Raw genomic sequence first — 27,404 nt, 5'->3', positions numbered from 1 at the left:
AAGGAGCCATTTTTGATAGTGAAAATAATATGAAATCGACACCTCTTCATTCAGCTGCTTTTCGTGGTAATTTTGAATATTTCACTATTATTATCATGATTAAAATACATTGTAATAAGCTATGAGACCGCGTGAAATTGATTTGATCTTTTTCATCGATTTGAATTATTTTTCAGGGTACAAAGATATTGCTAAACTTCTCATCGGCAAAGGGGCCAAACTTAATAGTAAAAATAATTTGGGATATACACCTCTCCATTATGCTGCTGAGGATGGTAATTTTGAATACGTGTTTTCACTAAATAGGAAATTAGCTTGATATTTTTCATCAATTTAAACTAATTTTCAGGTTACAAAAGTATCGCTAAGCTTCTCATCGATAAAGGAGCCAATACTGGTATTAAAAATAATGAGAATCGTGTACCTCTTCAATTAGCTGCTCAAAATGGTAGGACCAAGGGACTGAATAAGAAATCGCTTCGATCTTTTCCATTGATCTGTATTATTATTGCCCAGGTCACGATGATGTCGCCAAACTCTTTATCGGTAAAGGAAACAAAATTAATATTGAAGAGCAATTGGAATAGATTCAATATGCTGCCAACAATGGTAATTTTGTGCATTTATTTTCACTAAATAGGAAATTGGTTTGATTGTTATGATCGATGTGTATTTTTCAGGTGGCGAATAGCTGAACGCCACTAATTCAGCTGAATAATCGGATGATTTCTTTCAGTTCCCGTATTCAATTTTAGTGTAGCATATTAATTTCAATTCTTGTTTGTCAATCTTTAACCATGCTGATATTGTTGCTTTGTTGGAACATCGGTTTTCAGAAGAAAAAAAAACAGCTCAAAAATTTCAAATTGCTCACTGTATTGAATCGTTTTCTCCTGGATTTGTGAAACCCCAAACGTGCTGAATATGAAACGCGATCTGAATGATTGATATCTCGTAGGTAACTATGGAGAGACATCACATCCAAATCGAATATTTGTTGAAGAAACCCAGCGGAAAAATGTTCTACCCGAAACCTAAGCCACAAGCGGTCCACATCAAAAATCCAATTAGTTCTTTCGACAGAATGTAAATAAATTGTTCCGAGTAAATCGTAAGAATTAATCTAAATTTCAATCTGGTTTGAACAGTGTTAGTGAATCCTGATCACTTTCAAGTGAAAACGTGCAATAAATATTCCATTTTTGAGCTGATATTTTCTTTTTCAATTTTTGTTTTGTACACTACACTTTGATCTTAGCCTTTAGGCCGAGAAGCGATGAAAATAAGAGTTTGGTTCACTCGGTAAAAACAATGAAATGACCGGAGTATTCAAGGATTGAAAACAAATCGAGACTTCTACTGAAATTTTCAAAGTTCATCATTTATTTCATGTGTACGCTTATGGACTATTATAGTATTCTTATCACATTTGATACATTCAAATTCTTATCTCATTTGCGAGTGGCTTAACATAAGTCATAAGTATAAAGATACCAACAATGTTGGTCCAAATTCTAATCTCCACTTCTGGCATATTTCTACGCTTTCCAAACAGGTATTTAACATTGTCAGCAAAACTCAAAAATTCTTCGTATGAAAATACTGTTTTACACCCATTTTGTTTCGTTTTTTATTTATGGTGGAGCGATTCAAGACTTTTGATATCAACAATATTAATGCTCGATGTCCCGGTTTGAACATGAACACTGAATTATTTGCCAGACAATATTCGTACACCGCCGTATCTTTCTAATAAAATTTATGTTCGTTTATAAATTCTTCTATATCGCTAATGCTTTTAGAATCAATGGATAACAGAGCAGTTTCGCATTCAAATCCAGCACTTATTATGATTTTTTCTAAATTTGCCGGTAGTTTTCCGCCCAATTTCTGTTCTTATATCTGAAACACACGTGAACTCATTGCTTATGGCGTTTTTAGCGCTCAATCGCTACTGACGTTTGAGTGAACACAAGTATTCGTAGCCATTCGTGAATACTAATGGCATAATTGCCCCTAGATGAATAAGAGCGAGCAAATTATATGCCATTGTCTGAACTATGAATTGTATGAATTTCTTTGAGCAGAAAAACATTTCTTCCGAAGCATCATCAAAAATGACCAATCATGCAAAACGAATGGAACTCGTTAAACTTCTTATTGAGAATGATTCTGCCAAAAATACTGGAAACAATTCTTGGTGTATTCAAGTCAATGTTCTATAACATGAATCCGATCAACATGCGAATTTGATTCATTTCATTCCAAAATGCTTTGATTCCTGATGATTGAAGTCAACTCAAATTTAAAGTCTGATTCGATACAGCCAACTTCACACTGCTGCAAAATGTCACCATGGGTAAAACCAGCACACCATTGACAGCACAGTCAGCGAATTCACAGTAAAGGACCGTCTGCTTAGAAAAAGATAAAGATCCGAAAATAGAAACACTTTACATTGTACGGTACCATTTGTACATTGAGCAAATAAAAACAAAGGTGAGTTTCCGAAACATTCACATTTTTATTAAAACCAAATTGAATTTGGAATATTCCAATAAGTCTAGCAAAAAGTGCGACGAAAATCCCATTGCAAAGCATGTGAATGTGTCTGACGCATTTTGTGATGAATTACATCAGAAAGTATAAATTGCAGGCGTCTTTTCATGAAATTTAGCTTTGGAAAAGTAATTTTTCCGAATTCAATCTCCATGGAAGTGCAAACTTTTCATTCTACGTGATACATTTCATTTTAGTTTCTTCCTTCTTATGTTCTCTTCCACACTTCCACAATGTTTTCATTCCATTCACGACGTTTATATCCGATGCTTTAAAGCATTATAAGCACAATATTGTTTGACAAATGGAAATTTGTGGCTCATGTTTTCGCGTTGTGTGTGCATTTTGTGCAATCAATTGTACGACAGACTTTAATTGAATATCACTTTTGCAAATCGTATCAAAAAAAATGTTTTTTTTTTTCGGACATAAATAACACATTTTTCAGCTTTTAATCAAAGTTTAAACAAATTTATTAATTTCCTTGCTCTTTTCATCATGTAGCTGCAATGAATCCGTTCCCAAGTAAATGTTCTTGCCATGACAATAGCAAGAGTAAGCGTAAACGCAAGCGTACATCAGCGCGCCCATCAGATGAAATAAAGCAAGAAGTTGTTGTGAAAGAGGAGCCAAAAGACAACACAGAAATGGTTGATATCACACGACCGCACCGATGGCCATCATCAGCAGAAGCAACTGGTGCGTTAAAATCGGAGTTCGAGACTGACAACGAGCTGGATTTCGATTACGATGACAATTTTGTTAAGGAAGAGGTGAAGAGCGAATGTGAATGTGCAAAGAAGGAGTGTGACTCGAAACAAAATGTAAGTTTCAATGATGGTGACGACGATGTGCCAGGTGATAGTGTGGTCAATCCGGGACCTTATTCAAACAGCAAAGGCAAAAAGAAGAAGCGTAAGGTCAAAGATGAAAAGCTATCGAATCAAAAGAAGGTTACTAGTGTCAAAGCATCGAAGAAAGCAGCCGTAAAGAGGCAGAAGAAGCACAAGTGCAATTTGTGTAGTTACGTCGCATCGTTCAAATCATGTCTCATCATGCATACTCGAGTTCACACCGGTGAGAAGCCTTTCACGTGCGAAGTGTGTGCGAAATCGTTTACACAGAAAAGTCATTTGCGTCAACATGAAAAAATCCACGGTCCTCGATTGACATTTCGGTGTTCAAAGTGTCGAAAACGATTTGCTCAAGAAATTAATAAGGGCGATCATGAATCCAAATGCCAGCGGCGTCAGTATGAGTGCTTCGCGTGCAAATATATCACTCAAGAATTGTCATCGATGAGGAGACACATGCGAACCCACAGTGGATTGAAGCCGTTCGAGTGTTCGGTTTGTTCCAGAACATTTATACAGAAAATTCATCTCCACCGACATTCACGTACTCACGTTAAACACCTTCCGTTCGCCTGCTTAAAATGTGGCAAACGATTTGCACAAGAAAACAACAAACAATTACATGAACAGCGATGCAGCTGCCGTAGATTCGAATGTTACTTGTGCCAGTATGAATGTTTTGAAAAAACTTATTTGAAGAAGCACATGCGACCAAAACACACAGGCGAGAAGTCATTCCATTGCGAACTGTGCGATGCTCGTTTCTCTACTCAAAATAACGAAAATCGTCACATGAAGAATGTTCATCGTCAGAAGAAATGAACGTAGAATCAATTCGAGTGCCGCAATTCAACTAATACTTAAACTTGCCCAATTTTTATCATTTTGAATTATTTTCAAACCATAACTTTTTGTATCTCTCAATCACAGGTGAACCACATTCAATTCAGTTTTTAGAATTCTTAAATCACACGTTATCTGATTTCTCATTCCTCTTTGAACAAACTAAATGAATAAAGCAAATAAAGTTCAATGAAATGTATTTATCGGCGCATTTTCCTTTATCATCATTATGTTTCGAATTCAATATTTCGGCGGTTCAATGGAACTAACCCTTTGATTGATCAATGTTAAACTTTAGTTATTCTTTTGCTAAATTCATTCAATTAGAGAAAGAATGTATCATAATATGGAAATTACTTGATGAACGATTAAATGTTGAAAGAAGCCAACTTTGACAAAGAGTTGTTTTTCGTATAATACGTAACTCATTCAAGTTTCATTCAACTCCGATCTGATGAAACTCTTCCCATTTGTTTTAAACAAATGTTCTTTTGATTCATTCTGGCTTATTCTCTTCAAAATTCAGAAAATTCCACTTTGAATCGATATTGAAATCTGTTCAGTTCAAATAAGCGAAAGAACATCTGCAGCACATAAAATGGAATCGGATTGGTCGAGAGAAAAAAAAACAGATTTTTAGTGTTTCTGTCGATCTCAATACTTTTCTTACACAACATGATCGTGTGGAAAAGTAATGAATAAGTAAATAAAATGTCTGACTCTCTCATTTAATATTGATAATTCATGACCAATGGTCATTTTCCATTTATCCAATAAATAGCTTTTCACCTTTTGATCGATTTGTGTTTGAATTTAATGCAAGAATCTTCAAAATTGAACCCAATGAAATGTAAAATTGAAGACTCAAGCTGTAACTCATGTAAATTTAAAGAGAATAAACTCGATCAACTCCAGAATAAATGTTGGAATGTGTATTCCTTTTAACAGGAGACAATGATAATTCCAAGTATAAAATCCTTAATTCACAATTTAGGCCTATTTATATGCATCATTCAATTCATCGATGGTAATTTTGATGCTGAAATTGACTAAATTAGTCCACCGTCTTATAGCAAGACTTATCATTGCGTTGGAAACACCAGAAATCAACAAATATATCCGTTTTTACGTTTAAATAAAATTTCCTTTGTAACCAAACCCGACAGTATTTTCTCAATCACCATTCTCTGAATTCCGTTCTCTCATCGCACGTATTCTGCAGAATGCGTAAAACGTATGTATTCCCAAAGATCTTTCGCTTGTAGGTGCGACACATTTAAATGTGTGAATACACAAAGGTCGTGAGCACACGTTGTTTGCGATCGACTTTCGTTGCTTTTATTGCCACAACAATTTCATTTACCGTCGTTTGGTGTGTGAGATCATGCGCACGCAGTATCGAATCAGCTGTCGGCTGAAAAACAGCCTCTCCACCGCTATACAGTCATAACAGTGTTTTGATCGAATCGTCTTAATTCTATTTTAACCTTTTGATTTAATGTATCAGTCTGATAATTTTCTTTAAAGTCAAACATCAGTGTGAATCCAAAAAAAAAATTGTGACGTTTGACCGATTAGGTCCAGCTTTTCTTGTGTTTATTACTTGAAAATCTTGAAATTTTAGAACATCTGTTCCTTTGTTTCGAAAATTTTGCCATTTTCGAGCCACGTAATGCATTAAAAATGACTAATAAGTGAATACAATTTTGGCCTGACCCGAAGGTGTTACAAACCACAGAGAAATTTATTTTTTTTTCTCTTCAAAAACGAGAAGCGAAAAAGTAGCACGCAAAATCGCGACTCAACTCCATAAGTGGAGATACGAAAATTGCGCAAAGCGTGTTCAAACTATAACAAGAGTTACAACAAATACTCAAAATGAATAGCAGTCGCCGAATTACATTTTGGAAATTCGCCGCATTTATTGTGGGTTGCGTTGAAATCGCGTTTTACGTGTTTTTATTTTACCTGTGGCAGTTCGACAATCATGTATTTGTCACGTATAAAATTGAACCGATAGCATTTTATGTCACAGCTGCCATCAATTTCATAGCCACTGTCATTTGGTTCTCGGGAATTTTTTCGGTAAGGGCATTGAAACTTCTAAGAACAGAGTTTTAAATCTAAAAAGAACTTCTGTAGTGATTTGTAAATTGAAGAATCGAAAATTGAGTAATTAGAAACGGTAAAATGTTTAGGAAGTTCGATTGACTGGCAGTTCGAGTGTTGATACTACATTGTTGAAGTGTTCACTTCATGAAGTCATGACTTCAATGAAGTCTAAAATTCAAATTCTGACCCTAACTTTTGATTCTAAACTTCAGAAGGAAGAAAAATTCAAATAAAATAGAGTGAAATTAGAAATCAAGTCAAAATTGGTCAAAACTCAGATGGAAAAAAATCGAATCAAATTCAAAAATTAACGTCATGTCAAAAAATGAGTTCAAACCAAAAATGATTTGAAGGTAAACAGTTGAAGTGATTTCGAGTCAATTGAATAAGATGAGACGCAGTCAACGTCGAATCAATAAAAATTTAAATCAAAATATAAATCGAGTTCAGTTTAAAAATCAAAACTAAATTAAATCTTTCAGATTCTCTCAATCGTTTTGAATGTTTTCTACCTTCTGAAGTCGAATTGTTGGGTACATAAAACCGAAAATAGTGAAAACATCATTTTTCGATTCATTCAGTTTTTACTGCATGTCATAAAATTGCATGTTCGATCCAGCAAACACTGAAAAAAATGAATAAAAAGAAACGTTTAAATAAATCGTGTAATACATTTCAAGCTAACCTAATCGATTGTGTTTCATTTCATTTTATTAGAGTAAAACGGCGTTTATGGCGATAAGCCTTACGGCGTGGGCCTTGGAATTGAGTCTATGGCTGTTTGCGATGTTAATTTACACAACGCTCAAAGTGTCTGATAAAATAGATGTCAGAAACAAATTGGTGAGAGATGGTCTGGGTCGTGCAATGGTCAAATATTTCGATGGTATCGCTGTTCGTGGCACAGGTATAATTTACATCAAAAAATTGGTTGACAATATGATTTGTGATCCATTCAATGTTTCCATATATCGTGGCTTTTATTGATTTCTCATCTTTTTCAATTGTGAATTGGTGCACAAATTATTGGAATATTTCGTCTTGTTTTCGTCTTTTTGTCTTGTTTCGAATGAAAATATTTCTTCTCAAATTTCAACTAATTTTTTTTTTCGCTTGTGTTTCCAGCGTTTCTAGTGATATTCTATTTGGTGGCGGTATCATGCTACGCAAAATTGAAAGATTCCATTAATAGACACCGATCGGAAATTCCGAGAGCAAATGTGGTCTATACGGCGGCACCGACTGAAAATTGGTGAACAAACCGAATATCGACTGTAACTGGGAACACCGAATCTATTCAACCGAATATTTCGTGTCAAAATTGTCGACTGCAATAAAACACGTGAATGTTAATGAACTCTCGAATAAATTCAGTCATTTTTAAGTCATTTTTTTTCTATGAATTTTTAGCATTTACAAATAAAATTAGAAACTACGGTGAAACCATGTGTTTTTCTTCTCAAAAACTAGATTATTTCCTTAATTATCTCGCAATATTTTTGTTTGCAGCGTTAACGGCCGAATGGGACACGGACGATTTCGGTCTGTATTTTGAGTGTGTATGCGCAACGTGTCGCTTTTCGACGGATCATTTTTTACAGTTTGTGATCATCTCGCGATCATTTTAATGTCGTTTGTTGCAGACTGGCGACTGCGGTTGAGTGCGTAGTATCGCAATAACGGCGTCCGGAAAAACTCACTTTTCATCACCTTTTTAAGCCTAGATTTGTTTTTATTGACGGTTTTTTTTTTCGCCTCAATTTGTTTTTCTACCGCAACAAGTTTGATCGTTTTGGTTATTTGTAGTTTTTGTTCGGTCATTGTCGAATTTTTTTTTTCAACTTCTTCAAACGACTTTTGTACGAAGACGAAGGGAGAAATTTGGTTATTTTGTGCCATTTAAAGGTTCAATTCTGCCGTATTGAAATAATTCGTGATTTTTTCTTTCGTTCACAATTAAAAAGTTATTGTAAATTATCAAAGATATTTTACTCAAAAAGCAAAACTGTATGAACTTTCTTGAAAAAAGACATTTTCTTGAGAAATTGGTGAATTTCCCCCCTAATTTCAATTTCATAAACTGTGAATCGAAATTTTGTTGTTCGGTGCTAATTGTGAATATTTGTCTTCGAAACGCTATGAAAACACATCGAAGCGTGAAAGTGTGAACGGAGACAGTCTTTTTTTTTTGGCTCGATTCCAAGCGTCGAGGCCTTGATATCAATTTCAAGTCTGTTGTTAAAAATACGCGTTTCACCGGCAGTTGTTTTTTTTCATCTCATCTGAATTCATCAAACACAAGCCCAGCGTTCGAAGTGTAAACAAAATTATCATCGTAAAGACAATCGTAATTTTCGGAGTTTTGAAATCGTCGAAAAATGGATGATGGTCAACGAATTGGAAAATGGGAAATTGCCGGATTCGTTGTCGGCTGCTGTGGGATATTATTGAGTGGAACATCGCTTTACCTTTGGGATCACGATGAAGAGAAGCTTAATGTTGAAATTGTGCCATTCGGTGAGTATGCATAAGCAAATGAATATTTATCTGAAGCTGAATGACGTTTTAAGTCATATATCCACAAATCTGACGACGAAACATCTTTTAGACGCTTCATAAGAAACAAGCAGTCAACGAAATGGAAATAATAATAAAACATTTATAATAACGTGTGAATCACTCAAGTCATAAAACCTAAACGTAATTTTAAATTCTCCTTTTTCCACAGCTCTGGCCTTAAATCTGATCGCATCGTTGATGTGGATTTGTGGGATTTTTTTGAAAGAGACGAAATTTCTTCTTCTGCCGCTCGTTTGGTGGTCCATTATATTGACGGTGTGGCTGATACTCTATTTCATACTGGGCATTTTGCTATTATTTTTTTCGGATAAGTTTCATGGTGGCAATGACAGCTACGTCTATTGGAGTCATCACAAATTGAATATCTTGGCTTCAAAAGCGCTTCCCATAACAGGTGACCTACTGAAAAAATCGTCACGATTATCAACGAATTATGACCATTTTTCTTGTTTTACAGCATTAGCACTATTATTCTACATCGCAGCAGTGAAGTGTTACATAGAGTTGAAAAAGGAAATCGGTAAGTTCTTGGCGGAAATTGCGCAATTCGGTATATTGAACAATGAATCGAAACAGTTAGACGCTTAGTTACAGCAAAATATGGTCTATTTCAACTCAAACAATCTTAGAATTAAGGAATTATGCTTAATTATTATCATTTCTCATTTAAGAAGAAGAAATTTTGCATTTGCTTCTGTGTTATGCTAAGTTATTGCGAATTGTTTCAGTGAAAATTCGAATTTTTTTTTTCACCTCATGATATGGTTTGTGTAGAGGAAATGGTTGAAAAGAATGAATTTTATGATGAGTGGAAGATGTAATTAATAAACCAAAAACGAATTTATGTGTTTACTTTTTATGGAATTGTTACAAAATAATCAGTCATAAACATATTTTTTACTCAAAATATATTTTTCTTTTCCGAATAAAACAGTTTTTTCATTCATCGAATTTCGAATAAATTCATATGTATCAAAGAGACGCGTGTTCGCAATTCACATCACCTGTTTCTATTATTACCGCATCGCTTGACTTGAGAGTCGTTCTGTGTGCGAAATGCTTGGTCTTTTTTATTATGCGCAATCGGTGGCAATCGTTTTAGTGTTGTTGAAACGTGTTCAAACCTTGCGATCAATGTCTTGTCAAAATGTTCGCCTGCGAACTGGTACGTACAGTATCACATCGGCTGTAGTGGAGTGTAATGACATTTTTGGAATGTAAACAAATCTATGCAAAAAAGCTTGCGATAAAATATGGGCAAGCGATGCCGGCGTTGGCGGTGATCACGCTTCAAACTCAGACTTATTGTTTGAATGAACAAACGCTGTTTTGATCGAACTTGAGTTTTAAGTAAATGAAATTATGAGTTAAATTATAAAATTTCCATCAGAATCACGCCTTAAAACAGAAAACATTTGAAAACAACTTAAACCGTGCATATTATTCACTGATGTTTCCACAAAGAGACAGGTAATCAAGTAGAAGTTCTATAAATAAAGTTCCAAATAAGTACGCATGCGCAAAGCGCATCACTTCTACCATTCACGCATCGACTCGCTACTCGCTTCTGTATGCGCATTGTTTTCTTTTTTAATTTGCAGCGTTGGCTTTAAACTTTTCAGTTAACCCGAAATTTTTGTTTGTTAAGACTGTAAACGACTGTGCTAGCGTAACGCTCGCGATGAATTTATTGTCCAAACGAAAGCAAAATAAGTTGTAGAGTGAAGCTTGAGAATACGCGTACAGTATCGCATTAGCTGTAGCGTAGAGAGCAACATTTAATTTATCGGTTCATTTTGGTTGATTTTGACCTTTTAATTTTTTTCTTGACTTTTTTGCGATCGTTGGCAGATTTTTTCCAACCAGAACTCTCACTGCAAATTGAATACTTGATAATAAAAAAAAGCTGTTCAAGCTTCAGACTTGTTTTAAGTTTATTCAAGATTCAGATTTTTTTTCTCAAGTGAAAGCATTACAAACCAATTTAAGTTCTACTTACCAGAAATCAAGTTCAAGTTCAAAAGAAAACGCAATCGAAAACACGCTGAAAATGGAAATAGATCATGGGATCACCAAATGGAAGATTCTTGGCTATATAATTGGTTTAATTGGAATTGGAGTCAATATAATTTACTTTGATGGCTTTGATACAAAAATAATAGTTATTACGATCAATCATTATAAATTCATTATACTTGGTAAGTTCGATGTATTTTATTGGGAATTTTTGTGAAGATACACTTTGAACAATGTTTGATTCGACGGTTCGTTCACAATATGTTTTATGGCATTCTATGTTTATATATTCCTGAACGACGCGCGGAATCTACAAAATAGACTCATGTCACACACACACACACATGCAATACGCACTGCTAGATTTGACAATAACAGCGCTCTATGTGTATCTCATTCGGCACGCGAAATTCGTGTGTGACGTACGCGGCTATGAAATCCATACTGACGACAACATTCGACCTGCCTCTAGTGGTCATACACACAACATACGTTGAGCGGTCAATATATACACAAAATACAGACACGCTAGCATATGATTTATACGGTTTGCGCGAAAGGCTACTTGATTATCGGCCATGCATACGCTTATGTGATTGAAATCTTCAACTATCACCACAAGCGTCGTGTCAGTAGAGCTCGTCTTATGTTTACATTGGAAATACGTGTTATTGTTGTTGTCGTTTCATCGCTGGCCAATAATCATACAAACATTGCGTTCATTTCAACAATCCCTCGTCTCACTCTCATAAATTTAATAATTTTATTCAATTCCAGCTATAAATTTAATTGCGAGCATAATTTGGATTTTCGGGCTATTCTTTGTAAGTGAACTCTAGATAAAATTAGCACAGTTTTTACCCTGAAATTATATGTCAATAAATTCTATTGACTAGATCGAGAGGAGAGTATGTGAAACAATTCTAATATATTTTGAAAGAGGAGAGTATGATTTCTGTTGATTCTATCTGCGTTAAAAGGAAGTATGTTGGCATCCCGTCTAGCCTCCGCGGTTTTTCACGGTTTCCGCGGAACTGATAAAAGATAACAACATGGTATCTTCGGCAAAGTTGTAGTACTCGAAGTCTTTTATAACATTGCTGAAGACATCTATCTCTTATCTCTTATCAGTTGCGCGCAAATCGCGCACAAAAAAAAGCAAATTTTATATAGAATTTTTTTTTTCTTATCATTTTCGCGCTTTTCGCGGAACTGATAAGAGATAAGAGATAACTTTTTTCAGCAATGTTATAGAAGACCTCAAGTGCTACAACTTTGCCGAAGACACCAAGTTGTTATCTCTTATCAGTTCCGCGGAAACCGTGAAAAACCGCGAGGACCCGCCAAAAATGAACATACTCGCATTTAACCATTTTTGAGTCGATAGAAACTTACTCTTCTCTTTCATAACAAAGTCAGATGAACTTACTCTCCTCTCGATCTAGTCAATAGAATTGTAATCAAATTAATTTCATTTGTTACCGAAGCTTCAATATGATTTTCAACTGACTTTATTCCATATTAAATCAATTTTGTTTTGAAAAAAAAAAATCGTTCAACAGAACAAACCAGCTCTTCTTCTGCCACTTGTGATCTGGTATTCCTCATTATTTGCGATCTGGGTGATAAACATAGCATTCTATGTAGCAGTGAGAGTGATCCAATCATTTAATCAGAAATCACATAGCAAAGGTGAATGGGGAATAATCTTTGTTATTTTTGACATGGTAGCTATTATCGCAACAGGTAACGTTATGAAATTTTATCACTTACATGAAAACCATTTCAAGTTGACTCACATTTTGTTGATTTTTTTTTTCTTCAGTGATCGTTTTGCTCATCTATATACTGACGGTGACATGTTATATAGGGTTTAGAAAGGCCATTAAACGAAGCCGATCGGAAATCCCAAGATTGGACGTTGAATACACAGCAGCACCAACCAAAAATGAACTTTATCCAAATTTTCACTGAATATTCGGCAATTTTAGCGCAACAATAAGCGTTTTGTTCAATCAATACTTCAAAAAACATATGGTAACACAGGCAAAGGTTTTGTTCATACACTTGTGTGTTGTTCAAGCAAAGATATCATTATGCCAACGGTTTATTTTATGAATAAATGATAATGACTAGTGCTCTCGATTCCGTTCAAGCTTTGATGAAAGCGCTAAGTAACACGCATATATATGTGCTGCTGATAATAAAAATAGAAATACAGAAGTGAATTTCGAATGTGGTTCTTTGTATTTTTTGCGTAACTGATCATAGATGATGAATTAATGAGTTCAGCGAAGTTGTAGTGGCTGATTCCATGAATTTGTTGACTGATTACTAATTGAAGCTCTACTGTTCGTTGAAATAATACTGATGCATGCAATGCGACATTCCACAGAATATTCGACGTACGATTTTTGCAATAAACTCAACACAGATGTGAAATTCGCTCGGGCATTGAATATGTGCCCATTTTGCATACCATGGATTCAATACTTTGCACACACTCAATATTATAGCGACATCTATTATTAAAAAACCTTTTAGTAAACGCATTCATAGCATTTCACTGTAGTTGCTATGTTTCCTATTAATTTCCCCTGTGGTATGTAGTTGTGCTTCATGTCAAACTTCATACTGTTTTGACGTTTAAAAAAACACCGTCTGAGATTGCGGGTTGTGTTGTGAGCCAATTTAGTGCCGGCATTTTTGTGATTACTTAGAATAATCGAAAATATAAATAAATTTTTCACAAAAATGTGTGAAGATTTTGACGAATTTATAATTAGAATAAAATTCAAATCCGAATTACGTAACATTTATATCAAGAAAGAGGAGCTCACAGTGCAAAGTTTACTAAGTTCCGGTGAGTGTGGTTTTCACATAAAACTGAATAATATGTTCTTTTTATGACAATTTAAAGAAATATTAATTGTTTAAAATAGATGTTTTAAAATTTGTTGCGATTATTCAGCAACTCAAAAACGTTTAACTCGAATGGAAATACTCCAAATAGACGTAACCTCAATGTAACTAATTCTTATATTCCAGCATTCGGTGCATTCCAAATAAAAGTTCAAAATGAAGTTAAAGTGAATTTGGCTGATAGTTTCGGTATTCCAATACCAGAATGTAAGGTGTTGTATCACGTGAAAGCATTTTGGAGGAGCGATTCGTTCTATTTAAACCTTTCATATAAGGGTGACCAAAGTTCGCGTAATATGAATGTAATGACACCAAAAGTGAGTAGAGTCTTGTCGATTGAATAAATTCTACTCGTGCCAGTCATTTCAAACGATCTTTATTTGATTCACAGATGATTGAAGATTACATGAAGTCAATAAATCAACGGGATTTATTAGATCAATGCAAAGGTGAACAAATAAAAGACGTGGGATCTCGGCATAAAATCGTTCAAATTGCCGTCGATTTTATGATTGAACAATTCGGTGAAAATTTAACCATGTTCCAACGACAGATGGTCTCCCAGGCTTTGATAAAGCTGTTCCCATTTCTTGGATTCAAAGATGGGGAGAACATAGGAATAGTAAGTTGGTGAATTTTTTACTCATTTCCCAATTGATTAATTTGTTTCGTTTCTCCAGCGAACCCTTGTCAATGGTTCAAATGGTGGTTGGTTGAACACTCGGTTTTATCATGTTCGCCAGACAAAAAGGAAACAAGAAGAAGGTGAGAAGCCTATTCCTCAATCAAATCCAATCCAAGAAAGTGAAAATCCACAAGCGGATGTCGATTACTTGAAGAGTCTGATTGTTTGTGCCGAGAATTTGGAAACGTTCAAAGAAAAATTGAATGCAACTCGAAATTATCGCGACTTGATGATGAAAAAAGATGAAACTGAACTAAAAGAACACTTTCCGTACTTTTTTACTCATCCAGGCATAATGGTAGGCCTTTCATTTTAATCAATTCGGAGAAACTCGATATTTTCGTTTTGAAATTTTACATTTACTTTTACATTTTCTCAAAGATTCCAATGGAGTTCGAGGCTAAATACAACACTGCACACGTAGATTCAAATGGAATGATTGATAACTGGAAATACTATCATAGACAATTGATTGATGTGCTCACAGTTCAGAACAAAAAAAAAACGTATGAAACAAATTGGTGTGCGGACATTCAGACCGTTCTCCTGTTACTTCAATTGTTCCCATCAAAGCAAGTTGGAAGAAATGTAATCGCAACCAGCAGGAATTTCGATTTATCGGTCGAAAGTCTTTTAAAATTCGAAATGGTAACTAATATATATACATATTTTAGTTGAAAAAGTCGTAGTGTTCTAGTAGTACAATTACAATAAATTGTTTCGTTAAATTTTTGACAGCTTCACACGCCGCCAACTGAATTGGCTCAGGCTTCGAAGAGCTATCCTACGATTGTTGCTTGCGGAGAAACATCATCTGAAATTCAATATTTCTGTTTGAAGGTCGAAAACCAAATAATACCGGTAATTTGTCGTACTTTTCTTTCATACAATTTTTTTAGAACATTTTTCTTACTGTATTGCAATTTCTCAACAGTTACCTGACGATATGGATTTTCTGCATGTCTTTGACCTGTTCTTCAAAGTTCATAAAATTTTTGATTTGAAATATGAACCACGTCTCCACAATATGATGGTTTTTGTGGAAAATTTTATCTACAAAGTAAAAAATGAGCACAGACCGACAAATCGTATGTTGGAAATCTCGGGGTACTTGGAAATTTCGGGCCATTTGGAAAAAGATGATGATATGGACTTATTAGCGCCAAGCGCAGCATGAACCTGAGCTTATGAATGGTCATATAAAAATTTAGCGGACAAAATGTAATACACCCCAAAGATCTCTCTTCAGTGATGTTTTTATGTATAACTTGATTTAACTGATAGTTTAAAACACAAGATTTTGTTGACAAAAATCAGAAATATATGCAATATATCTCAAATAGGATAGATATAATGTTAAATTTTAGTGGAGACTTATTAGACTGAATGCGAAATTTACAAAAGGATTTATATTTTCATAACACACATGTTATAAAGAGCTAAAAAATGAAATAAAAAACGAAGTATTATTTATTTTTCAAGGAATATATGCCAAAATAAACTACAAATTATTTTTTTTTTGCTTTATTCGTGTTTTTTCAACCTTGACACATAACTTCCTCTACAATCATCGTTTCCGCTATGATGTAAAATTTATTGTTGACTTTTTTATATTCAAATGATTCTTTATGCTTGAGATCTGCTATTTTTATCAACGATTTCTCATTTACTTCAGATTCTATCACTTGCAAGCTATTTAAGAAGTCATCAAAGCTCATATAAACCCATTCAGTACAAGCAATATACATTTCATTCTCATGAACATACAGATTTTGGATTTGGAATAACTTTTTTTGAAATATAACAAATAAATCTCTTCTATAAGTGAAACTATTTATAGTGATCCATTTAACTACGAACAATTCATTTGGAGATGGAAAGTATTTAGATATTAATGTTTGCTCAGCTTCATCAAAAGTCGATGCCATTCTAGCGAATGTAGTTTTAGGCCCACACTGAGAGTCACTCGTAAAACAGTTTACATTTAGAGTAGATTGCGCTTGATATTTCTTTGTTATCGTTTTTGTGATATTCATAAAATTACGTGAAGTTTCAATTAGTCGTTTAAGATATTGATGCATAGCCTCAAATCGCATCATACTCGAGAATATTATAGGTCCCATCATTCGGATTATTGTTCCATAATGCGTCATGAAATGATGTTTTGGAATTAGGTTAATTTTAAACGTTTTTTGAATTGAATCCAAATGTAAGGCTACTTGATTTTCCAGTTCTGTCACATTAATCTCGGTTAGTCGATTTGAGTAAGCTATTTGAACGATCTTCAGCAGAGATTGGATGCACTTCCATGCACCTTCCAGGGAAATGTTGCTTCGTAGCTCAAACAAAATGTATGGAATGTGCCGAAATAGACACATTACCTGTGTCGCCGTTTGATTCAAATTTGGCTTGGACAACATTACAACAGCTGGTGTTTTTTTCGAGTTCAACACTCCATAATCGTAGTACTGAATTTTTTGTACTAAACTTTTCTCAGTTATCAATTTTGATGTAATAAGTAATGTAAAAAAGTGGTGTAGCACACACGGTATGGCACCCTCGTTGAGATCATGCATAATATCAACCGACGCATTGGTGAACATGTTAAAATACGCTAAATCATTCAAAACACAATATCGCTTAACTCCACAGCTGTCGGTCAAGTTCACTTTAGTAGAATTCTCAACAATTTCTAATTGTTTGTAATAGTCTTGCAATGTTCGATACTCAGAAATATCCTCTCTACACCGCGTTTGACACACACTTTTAGACAACTTGCAAATTCGACAATAATGGTTTGCCTGGAATCCTTCAGTCAATCCGAGAGATGAGTTTAATCCCAAATTATCAGAATTGAAGTGAGAAATTGTTCCTTTGATTAGGTTATCGTCACCAATTTTTACACCAAACTCTTCCAAATATCCAACGTCTCTCACGACCAATCGCCAAATATCGTTAAAGTCAGTTTCTTTTGTCTTTAGATCATCTGCATGAATCAGAGCTACGACATACATGTTATCTATTTTCGATAGCAGCTCCGTCGATAAATTTTGAATGGTAAAGTATACGGCAGTCAATTTATGAACTGTTGCTGTGGGTCCAAGTGGGTTTGATACGCCGAAATCATCTGTTCCTATTCGAATTTGCAAGCTATTTGGATATTGTTGATACAATGCATTGTCCTTGAAACTTTTTCCACAACAAAATCTACAATAAACGTCTTCTTCACATAAATGTTCCCGCTCCATTGGGTTTGAGCTATTAAATTTCATGTAAACATCTCGGAACTGTTCATTCTCAAACAAAGCCCGAACTGTATCGGTGATAGGAATGTAATACGCTTTGGATTGAAGTAGCTTCGGTATTGATATGTTTTGGTTTTTCAATCGTTTCATTTCAAAGTGGGTTCCAATCGCAACTTCTCGAGGCTTCACGTAATTAGGACATGATTCAACGAACTTCTGGCGTTTGTATGCTGTTTTGAATTGGTTCAGATATTCCAGCACGTACATTTTGGCGGTTTCAATTTTTTCCGAATTGGAATATCCATTTTCTTCAAGTATCATGCCTCCCACAAACCGTGAAAATTTTGTTAGTAGCTCAATAGAATGCTCATAAAATTGAGTGATTCGATCCTCTGGAATTCGCATACTGTTTATTTTCGATGGAAATGTCATGAGAAATGATTCCATATCACGGTGTATTTTATCGCTCTCGTCATCAGAATCGCATCTGAATTTGATTTCGTTGGTCATACAATCGATTGAAATTCCTGGATTGACGTTTACAACTATCGCGTTACCATTCGTATCTGCTTGAACCTACAATAACACCAAATTGCAATCAAATTTTATGCATAACCTTTCATTCACAAATGAAGGTGAAATCCCGACTATTTCGACATGGATTCAACGCTATCGATTAATAACACAAAATAATCACCTCTTGAACCAAGTCAATTTGTGCAAAATTTTCTTGAATATCCTCAAATTGTGTCTCACGCCGAGGTTCGTTTATATCGAGAGTCGTAAATTCTTGCTCAATTTCAGAAATACGTTTCAAATTTGCACAAGTGCTTGCATGTTTTTTTAACGCATCAAACGTTCGCACTGTTTTATTACAAATTAACCTTTTTTTTAAATTAACCGGACATTTTAAATCTTGAGCATTATTTCTTATTCTGTGGATTTTTTTAAAATGTTTGATGAGATCTTCTATGAGAGAAAAGTAATCAAAACAATGAAAACACATAAAATCCATCTTTGCACGAATTGTTTTCTTTATGAAATGACAAGTGAGGCCGTTTGACAAGTGTCAAACATCAATGTATCAGTACTACAGGGGAAATTAATAGAAAACATCGCAGCTATAGGGAAATGCTATGAATGCGTTTACTAAAAGGTTTTTTAATAATAGATGTCGCTATAATATTGAGTGTGCAATGAAAATATTTCGATGAAATCCCGTAAAATAAACGTTAATTTGTTTAGATTTCAATTTCACAAATCTGATTTTCATCAATATTTTAGAACATGTTCATAAAGGTAAAAAAAACAAAATTGTAAGTAAATTGAAGACGAAGATTGTGTTGTATACTTTGTGTTTCAGCAGAATTTTTGTACTTGACTAATTCTATGACTTTGTTGACGATACCATATTGTTATCGCTTATCATTTCCACGAGAAAGACAAAGAATTATTGATAGAAGGCTCATTGTTTATGATCATTTTTGCCGGTAATGTAATATAAAAAAATGTAAACAAATTCGTGCGAACATACACTTGAATTAGTTGTAAATCTGATAGCGAGACACGTTGGCGCACACCTCAGTGTTTCCTCACTGAATGATTCATCAGCCTTTGTAAATGTAAATCAATGTAAACAAATTCATTCGGAAATAGTTGTGATAGAGTATGGGTATGCCATACATAAAACGGCAAATGATGCCGGCGTTCGCGGTAATCACTGATCACTCATTAAACTCATTCTAACGGTTTGAAAAACCACGATTGTATTCCATGACTCAATTTGAGTTAATCGCTGCGATATCAACAATTTACGCTTAGCGAAGCAATGATTGACAAACCTTATTGTGTTTGACAAATTGCGGATCTGCGAACACTAGTATTTGCGCGTCCAACCACTTTAACCCTCTAATGCATACAACCGCCTCTAGACGGGCAACATTTGAATGCCTGTAGAACGTAAACCGTACATCGGATCACATTGCTTCAAAAGGAATTTTTATTCGTCAATATTTTCTCTTCATTTTTGTCTTTGGCAATATTTGTCTATGTAGTGTGATTGTAAAGTTATTAACAAAAAATGTGTGCAAAAACAAAAATTTGACAAAATAAATTATTCGAACTCCAAATTAGACACATTTTTGACACTTTTAAACAATGGATTTGATTGTTCTCTGATTTATGTCAATCGCATTTTCTGACTAAACCATGAGGAATCCAGGATTATGAATATTTTTTAAATTATCTATGGCCAAAAATCAACCAAGTACCAGTACTCCCAGCTCTGGGAAAAATTAATGCATTAGAGGGTTAAACGCTTGTTCGTTGATAATCAAAACACTACTGTTTTGAAAATAAATTGATGATCGTATTTTGTATATTATCATTACTTGGCCCTGTGCAAAACGGTATTGAATCTAGCCTTAAGGAAAGTCAGTTCGAATATCATCAGGTAAATACAGCTGTCTTTTCAACTCCAAACTTTCTATAATCCAAAACTGAGTGTGAAACTGACGAATGAACAGCATCAACTGCAATGAGTATACAAGTTCACTGAATGCCCCAATATCATATTGGCAATATCTTGTTCTCTAACGAAGGATAGAAAATAAAAGCGAGCAACAAACCATAAAGAAGAAGAACAAACAAAAGAGCAAACAAAAACTCACTTGACGCGTTCAAAAACAAGATTTAAAAACATCTCACTTTTGGTCTCGATTAATCTTTCTCTGGCTCCCAACTTTGATAATTTCGTTGTTGCTTCCGGTTTATTACATCATTTCAAGGCTAACCAAATTTTTTGTAGCGCCATTTCACACACATAAAAACTCATATTGTGAAATATTGATATCAGAAATACTTGAAAATTTCAATCTAATTTACAATCCGGCGTTACCACATGTGAACCCACACAAATACACTCGCCGAAGATGTGTAGGTCTAGAGATAATTCCTAATTTGATGCGATCATTTACATTTACATTTACATCTACTATTCAAATGCCGTCAGTATCATTCGACACTTTGAACCAGAAGCATTTGTTTTGTGAGGATTCGAAATTATCGCCGTCAAGAAATACTGAAGTTTTGTTTAAAAAAAAAACGTTTTATTGAATCAATAAACTTGGTACTGTGTTCATTTCTTCAAAATTTTCAATACGATTATTTGTTTCATGTTAAAATTGTGTTTTAGTTTGAAGAGTCGAGTGAAGATAAGGTGAACCGTATGGATTTTTTTGGACTTTTTTTGGCGAATTATCCATACAGTATGGATTCCGTTGTGCGCTACCGTATGAATTTCTATGGATTTATAACCATTTTTGCCATTGTACGGATGTTTCAGTTCAAAAATCTGTAAAAATCGAAAAATGTACGGATTTTTCCTTTGGAAGAATTGGTTACCTTAGAGTGAAGAGACTCTGTTGATGATTCATACTATGAATATCATAGTTCAATTTTCCAACCGACGATTCTGTATAGAAGTGAAGTCTAGGTCGATTTTAGTTCCTTGAATTCATGAATACTTCATTCAATGTGACGGTGCGCAATATTTCTGGATTGTAATGTAGGGATCAGCGGGAAAATTGAATTAGAAATGATTGAATATTAAGACACTATTTCCAAGGCGTACGTTCGTTCACGATTGCAATCGTGATTGAAATAGTGCCGTTAGGGTAGATCGATTGAACGGTTTTACAGATATCAAAAATATTCCTCCGAATCGAAGCTAAAGATGCCACAATATTCATCCTTGATATCGATTAAGCCGTTCAATCGACCAACCTTTGTTGAATACGTGACGATTTGAATATGGATTTAACTGATGAAACTTCAAGAAAGTCAATATTAAGAATTGATTTGGTCATCGATCAAATCTTTGAAGAAACGCCTTTCGATGGTGTTTTGTGTTAATAATAATTCGAGAAGAAAAAACCTCAAAAAGACACAAAATTAATAAGGAAACTTACATAGAAATCATCAATCATCGTCTACATTTGTTTCATCTTTGAATATGCAAATATCAAAATGGAGTTTTGTGCATGAGAAACCAAAAAATAGTTTATTTTTTTCTGGTTTATTCAAATTTTAAATTTAAACCTGAATAAACCAGTTGAAATCAAGTATTTAAAAGGTCAATAAATGACTGATCTGTCCGTGTTTCACTCACTTTTTTCCAACTATCAAACCTGTTTCCACCTAATTTGCTGTATATTGCTGTTCGGTTTGATGAGTAAAAACATTGAAATTCTGAAAGGAATAAATGCTCACTGCTATGCATACCATGAAATCATGTTCATTCGTACTTTAAATAAGGCGCCCAATGGCGTGCGTCATATATAATAACACTGATAACCTTTAAGAGGAGTTTTGTCTTTGGCCTAAAGAATATTTATTTTATTGCGTAAGTCGGTTTCCGTTGTTTCAATGTGTTTTGCGGGCGATAAAAACAAATCGTGTCCGTCATACGTTGATTGTTTGGTTTCATTTGTAATCTTTAGACAAAATAAACAGCTGTAGCTTTAGTCAAGGCATTCCAAATTGGAATTATCACCGCGATTGTACGGTTTGTTTATATTTTTTTCTTCTTCAAAATCGTTTTCGTTCTGTAGCAATATCGGCACTGCCATTGTGTTCAATTGACTACACGATTCATATTTTGTATATGGTACCATTTCGCATGAATGAAATATGCGTCGAGCACAAAAATTGCATTTCTGTTTTTGTTGCAGACTTCAATATTTGTCTGCATCCTCAATAATTTTTATTATTTTCGTCTCGTTTCCACTTTCTTGTCTTTTTCATCTCCTAATTGCATTTGGAATTCCCCCACACAGTATAACATCAACAAACATGCGTGCGCAGTTCAGCTACGTACCACGTTAGGCAATAAAACTGATGCATTTTCGTCATAAACTGACTTCCTTTTTTGGGTAATTCCCGACGTACCCGACATTATGGTGCCACTTTGTGCTCAAAATGTGCACTCAAAGCTATTAGCATATGCTAATCCCTTTTTCTTTCGTCTACCTTCCATTCCATTCGGAACTTTAAGCCGTATTGATGGTTCACATTCCTAATACCTTGTCAAGTGCAAACCCATCCCTTTTTACCAACTTATCTCATTTCATTGGTCAATATGCCTTCCCCACTATTTTGCAGAATATTGATAAGAAAAACAATTAGTTAAGCTAGGGAAAAAAATGTATCTCTAGAATTTATTCTTCTGTAACTCACCAACCAAGCAAGACATAGCTCTGCTTGTGCCTCATTTCATTAATTTAAAAATAAAATAAAAACACTTAGAAAAAAAAGTGTTTCGTTAAGGAAAAACTCCCTATAGTTCAAGTGGTGAATTTCTAGTACATTTTGTGGCGAAAACGCAAACATTTAGATAAAAAAAATTTGCCCGAAAAAGAAATTCATTAAATTCTCATTCATTTCATTTTTTGTTTAGAATTTGGTAACCATGCAGTCATTCAGCGTGGTTTTCAGTGTCGTTCTCCTTCTGTGGTGTGTAAATGCTAACAGTTTACCGAATACTACAAGCGGTGGCCCAGATATTTGTGAAACAGAGACGTGTGCAAGGGAGGCATCCGCTATGCTGAATTCGCTTGATGAATCAATTCATCCATGTGATAATTTCTATGATTTTGCGTGTGGAAATTTCCTTCGAAACACCATTTTACCCAAGAACAAAACCATTATCATGTCATTCACACAAGTTCAGGACAAAGTCGAAGAGCAATTGCGAACAATTCTCACTGAAGACCCGTATCTAAATGAATCGAAACCATTCACATTGGCAAAAACTTTTATGCGCGCCTGTTTGAATGAAATGGCATTGAATGAAATGGGTAAAATAGATGAATTATTTTTGGTTTAGTTTTCGATTTTCACCAATTACCTTCCATAATCTAATCCTTTTCGTCAGGCGTAACACCGTTGGTAGAAACATTGGAAACTTTCGGTGGATGGCCGGTTGTCAAGGGTGACGAATGGCATGGCGAAAACTGGGATTGGATCGACGCCAATAGGAAAATGTCTGATGCTGGACTCATTGACAGCATGATACTAAAGACCGCAATCGCCACCGATTCAAAGAACTCATTGAAACGCGTTATTTCAGTAATTTGTTTTAGATTTCCTTTTGTTGCTCTTTTCTTCTCACATGTGAAGTCTCTGAATACTGCACACAAAAGTATATCATTTGCAAATATAAGCAAAAACAATATTTCGTTTCTAGATTGATCAGCCAAGCTTTGGATTATCACAAAAGTTTTTACTGCACGACTTGGAAGATTCAAACGTGAAAGCCTACTATGAGTTCATGGTTGATTCGGCTGTGGTGTTTGGAGCAAATAAAAGCGTTGCCGAAATGGAACTACTTGATTCACTTAAATTTGAGATGGAATTGGCAAAGGTATCATTTTTTTCTCATTTTTGCGCAAACCCAATTAAAGAAGAGTGAGAGGTAGTTGATCCAGTTAGGATATTGCCACACTATGCGTTCAAACTACTCAATTTTCATCCATTATCTTCTTCAGATCGCATCGACTTCCGAAGAGCGTCGTAATCAAACAGCTCTCTACAATCCATTCACCATTAGTCAACTGCAGACAAAGTACCCATTCATCAACTGGCTGGATTATATCAATTGGAATCTACATGATCTGTTGAAAGTGAACCAAAATGAAGTTGTAATTGTGCTGGATACAAAATATGTCTCTCAACTTGATCACATACTCAAAACGACTCCCAAACGAACGATTGCCAACTTTTTCGCTTGGCGTGCTGTTATTTTCGCTTCTGACTATTTGGACAATGTTCTACATCAGAAATTAGATCAATATCTTGCTAAAACGACTGGCATGCAGCAGGCCGATACTCGTGAAGCCGAATGCATCAAACAGACCATGAACTCGTGAATAATGAAGTATTCTTTAGAAGAAATTACATTTTATAATTGAAAATCCCCAAATTTCGTTTCAGTTTATCGATTTCCGTTGGAGCCTCGTATATTCGAAAATATTTCAATGAAGAATCCAAAATAGCTGCAACGAAAATTGTTAAAACGATTTACGAGCAATTTATTAAAACGTTGCAAACGGTCGAATGGATGGACGGAGATACACGAAAAGAAGCCATTCAAAAGGCGCACAAAATGAACTATCACATTGCATATCCCGAGGAACTCGTCGATAATAATAAATTGGAAGAATATTACCAACATTTAGAATTAGTGTCCAATTCCTTGTATGACAACGTTCGACGCGTTCGAATTTTTAAAAGTAATAATCTGATTCGAAAGTTGCGATTACCGGTCAATAAAACCGATTGGGAAACTCATTCGATTCCATTCATTGTGAATGCATTTTATTCATTACTCGAAAATAGTATTCGTAAGTTTGATCGATAAACCCTTTTTTGTTTTTGATAGAAAAATTGTTGAGTTTCAACATAATGAATAAGTATATCATACGTATTCTACAAAATTATTTCTCTGCAGAATTGCCAGCGGCTGTGCTTCAAGATCATTTTTTCAAAATTGATCGGTGAATATTCTGAATTAACATCCTGAAAAGCCCAAACATTTGTTTTAAGATTGCTGAGCATCTCAGCATTTCGTAAGGCACGGATATATCCGAGCATATCGACGACGCATACTGTATAATACAGTGGCGTGTGTTGCTACGTGCAGCCGCAACGACTCGACCGAAGTGTGTTCAGTTGATGTGGCTGCACGCAGCAACAACATACACATTCCGGTCGAGTCGTTGCGGCTGCGCGTAGCAACGCACGCCACTGTATGCGTCGTCGATATGCTAGGATATATCCGTGCCTTACGAAATGCTGAGATGCTCAGCAATCTTAAAACACATGTTTGGAAAAGCCTGAAATAATCATTTTTCTTTTCTCATTCACATTGTATGTACCAACCGTAGACCATCTTATATGAACTACGCGACCATTGGCTGGTTTATTGGCCACGAAATCACCCACGGTAGATTTATGTTTAGCATTTTTCTTCATTTTTATATTTCTTTTTTATATAGTTCCATATTTTTTTGGTGTTTTTTTTTTTGATAATTCTCGATAATTTTTCAACATTCTTTGAATAATTATTAAAATTGCATTTAATATACGCTTCATAGGTTTTGATGACGAAGGGCGGCAATTCGATTCGAATGGCAATTTGATGGATTGGTGGAAACACGACACCGCAAACAGATTTGCAGCAAAAGCCAACTGTATCGTTGATCAGGTAGGCACACAGATGGATTTCCCGAAAAAAAAACATTCAAAAGAAGATGTCTTTCCTCACTCTTTTTTCAGTATTCGAACTATACAGACTCCGTTTCCGGTTTAAAAGTGAGTTGAATGGATTACTATGTTATGTGCGTGCATGAAATTTTAATAATAACTTCAAATTTCTATGGAATCGTTCCATTTAGGTCAATGGAGTCAATACACAAGGTGAGATTCTGGCGTCCATCCTCTAGAACGATAAGCTAAAGCTGAAATCGATTCAAGTCTATAAAAAAAACTTTCAAAATACCAGATTGAACATTTTACGCGATCAAACTAATTATCGAATTGATCCAAATTGATCAATTAATTATCAATCTTTCATTAGAAATTACAATGATATCACTCATGAATGATTTCACAATTTAATTCAGAATATTCACAATTCTGTGGATTGTTTGAACCATTTTAAATCGTTTTAAATCTCGATTTGCCGTAGGTGAGAACATAGCTGACAATGGAGGTGTGAAAGGAATTTATGAAGCATATCAAACATTTGTGAATCTCAATGGTCCTGATCCTTTATTACCGGGACTGCATTATACACAAAATCAGCTGTTCTGGATTTCAGCCGCTCAATTGTGGTGTGCAGTTACACGGCCCGAATTCGACACAATTCAATACACAACCGACTTTCATGCACCAAATAAATTCCGCATTATCGGAACATTCACCAATATGGAACGGTTTTCTCATGATTTTAATTGTCCAAAAGGCACAAACATGAACCCTGTCTATAAATGTGAAGTTTGGTAAGATGATAGAAGTATGTTAATCTTCGCATAGGAACAAACATGATTGCAAAAATTTATTATTGTTATAATAATGAAGTTTGAAATATACAAGATCACACATATTTGTTTTGAAGCAAATGTGTTTAATCTCATTGGCGTTCACATGAATTCTACAACTAATATACATTTTTTGGATCAAGTATTGAGATGCAATATATAAGTTGTAATTTTGATAAACGATGTTGCGATGTTTACGCTCAAGCATTTTCATAGGAAGAGCAAATAAAATGAAAAGTTACTTGAAACCAATCCGAGTTTGATTATTAAGATAAAAGACATTAAAGTATTAATTAAGCAAATTAAAGCAATTGAATCGTTGCGATTCTAAACATTGTAGAGTCAAAAAGTAGCATTATCTAAAATACTTGAGTAATTTAGTATGACTTTACGGCACCAGTTCATGTGCTGAAAAGGAACAAAATAAAATCCTGGTCCATTAAAGTATATTGTTTGTTACATTGAGCCTTAATGTGAATGGATTCGCGCT

The 27,404-nt window shown here is 34.7% G+C and overlaps 5 protein-coding genes and 1 long non-coding RNA gene across 10 annotated transcripts; all 6 read left to right on the top strand.

The window, feature by feature from the left end:
• Positions 1–341: 341 nt before the first annotated feature.
• On the top strand, positions 342–1,094 carry LOC129569725 (uncharacterized). The gene is made up of 3 exons (XR_008688071.1): positions 342–448; positions 517–609; positions 681–1,094. It is a non-coding gene; the product is annotated as an uncharacterized LOC129569725 (long non-coding RNA).
• A 4,572-nt stretch (positions 1,095–5,666) lies between these two features.
• On the top strand, positions 5,667–8,434 carry LOC129569723 (uncharacterized). The gene is made up of 3 exons (XM_055448861.1): positions 5,667–6,341; positions 7,086–7,275; positions 7,494–8,434. Exons 1-3 carry the CDS (start codon positions 6,135–6,137, stop codon positions 7,622–7,624), a joined length of 528 nt encoding a protein of 175 aa, XP_055304836.1. The 5' UTR covers positions 5,667–6,134; the 3' UTR covers positions 7,625–8,434.
• Positions 8,435–8,582: 148 nt separating this feature from the next.
• Positions 8,583–9,543, top strand: LOC129569724 (uncharacterized). The gene is made up of 3 exons (XM_055448862.1): positions 8,583–8,885; positions 9,097–9,342; positions 9,406–9,543. The coding sequence occupies exons 1-3, from the start codon at positions 8,747–8,749 to the stop codon at positions 9,534–9,536; spliced, it is 516 nt and encodes a 171-aa protein (XP_055304837.1). The 5' UTR covers positions 8,583–8,746; the 3' UTR covers positions 9,537–9,543.
• A 1,060-nt stretch (positions 9,544–10,603) lies between these two features.
• LOC129569721 (uncharacterized) lies at positions 10,604–13,192 on the top strand. The gene is made up of 4 exons (XM_055448854.1): positions 10,604–11,146; positions 11,742–11,788; positions 12,527–12,710; positions 12,790–13,192. Exons 1-4 carry the CDS (start codon positions 10,999–11,001, stop codon positions 12,936–12,938), a joined length of 528 nt encoding a protein of 175 aa, XP_055304829.1. The 5' UTR covers positions 10,604–10,998; the 3' UTR covers positions 12,939–13,192.
• A 1,924-nt stretch (positions 13,193–15,116) lies between these two features.
• LOC129569726 (uncharacterized) lies at positions 15,117–15,814 on the top strand. Its single transcript, XM_055448863.1, has 3 exons — positions 15,117–15,219; positions 15,310–15,432; positions 15,506–15,814. The coding sequence occupies exons 1-3, from the start codon at positions 15,217–15,219 to the stop codon at positions 15,746–15,748; spliced, it is 369 nt and encodes a 122-aa protein (XP_055304838.1). The 5' UTR covers positions 15,117–15,216; the 3' UTR covers positions 15,749–15,814.
• A 5,000-nt stretch (positions 15,815–20,814) lies between these two features.
• On the top strand, positions 20,815–27,162 carry LOC129569722 (neprilysin-2-like). 5 transcript variants are annotated; one of them, XM_055448860.1, is made up of 13 exons: positions 20,835–20,943; positions 22,316–22,375; positions 23,272–23,671; positions 23,749–23,942; positions 24,061–24,237; positions 24,362–24,738; positions 24,807–25,216; positions 25,324–25,369; positions 25,760–25,818; positions 25,970–26,079; positions 26,151–26,186; positions 26,270–26,291; positions 26,563–27,162. In XM_055448860.1, the coding sequence occupies exons 3-13, from the start codon at positions 23,284–23,286 to the stop codon at positions 26,877–26,879; spliced, it is 2,136 nt and encodes a 711-aa protein (XP_055304835.1). In that variant the 5' UTR covers positions 20,835–20,943; positions 22,316–22,375; positions 23,272–23,283; the 3' UTR covers positions 26,880–27,162. The 5 variants fall into 5 exon arrangements, with proteins under 5 accessions (XP_055304830.1, XP_055304835.1, XP_055304831.1 ...); XM_055448856.1 differs by having other exon boundaries at positions 22,316–22,380; XM_055448859.1 differs by having other exon boundaries at positions 20,856–22,218.
• Positions 27,163–27,404: the final 242 nt, after the last annotated feature.

Source organism: Sitodiplosis mosellana, unplaced genomic scaffold, assembly GCF_009176505.1.
Source record: "Sitodiplosis mosellana isolate CC-2019 unplaced genomic scaffold, AAFC_SMos_1.0 Smas_scaffold_41, whole genome shotgun sequence".
NCBI lineage: Eukaryota > Metazoa > Arthropoda > Insecta > Diptera > Cecidomyiidae > Sitodiplosis > Sitodiplosis mosellana.
This window is presented reverse-complemented; position numbering and strand designations above follow the sequence as displayed.

Excerpts from the sequence above, each read along its gene's own strand:
- LOC129569723 (XM_055448861.1), top strand. The coding sequence starts at position 6,135 with ATGAATAGCAGTCGCCGAATTACATTTTGGAAATTCGCCGCATTTATT. Across the intron at positions 6,342-7,085 it reads GGTTCTCGGGAATTTTTTCG|AGTAAAACGGCGTTTATGGC; the intron begins GTAAGGGCATTG and ends TCATTTTATTAG. Across the intron at positions 7,276-7,493 it reads TATCGCTGTTCGTGGCACAG|CGTTTCTAGTGATATTCTAT; the intron begins GTATAATTTACA and ends TTGTGTTTCCAG.
- LOC129569724 (XM_055448862.1), top strand. The coding sequence starts at position 8,747 with ATGGATGATGGTCAACGAATTGGAAAATGGGAAATTGCCGGATTCGTT. Across the intron at positions 8,886-9,096 it reads TGTTGAAATTGTGCCATTCG|CTCTGGCCTTAAATCTGATC; the intron begins GTGAGTATGCAT and ends CTTTTTCCACAG. Across the intron at positions 9,343-9,405 it reads AAAAGCGCTTCCCATAACAG|CATTAGCACTATTATTCTAC; the intron begins GTGACCTACTGA and ends CTTGTTTTACAG.
- LOC129569721 (XM_055448854.1), top strand. The coding sequence starts at position 10,999 with ATGGAAATAGATCATGGGATCACCAAATGGAAGATTCTTGGCTATATA. Across the intron at positions 11,789-12,526 it reads GGATTTTCGGGCTATTCTTT|AACAAACCAGCTCTTCTTCT; the intron begins GTAAGTGAACTC and ends ATCGTTCAACAG. Across the intron at positions 12,711-12,789 it reads GGTAGCTATTATCGCAACAG|TGATCGTTTTGCTCATCTAT; the intron begins GTAACGTTATGA and ends TTTTTTCTTCAG.
- LOC129569726 (XM_055448863.1), top strand. Across the intron at positions 15,433-15,505 it reads TCGAAAACCAAATAATACCG|TTACCTGACGATATGGATTT; the intron begins GTAATTTGTCGT and ends ATTTCTCAACAG.
- LOC129569722 (XM_055448855.1), top strand. The coding sequence starts at position 23,284 with ATGCAGTCATTCAGCGTGGTTTTCAGTGTCGTTCTCCTTCTGTGGTGT. Across the intron at positions 23,672-23,748 it reads AATGGCATTGAATGAAATGG|GCGTAACACCGTTGGTAGAA; the intron begins GTAAAATAGATG and ends CCTTTTCGTCAG. Across the intron at positions 25,370-25,759 it reads CATTTTTTCAAAATTGATCG|ACCATCTTATATGAACTACG; the intron begins GTGAATATTCTG and ends TACCAACCGTAG.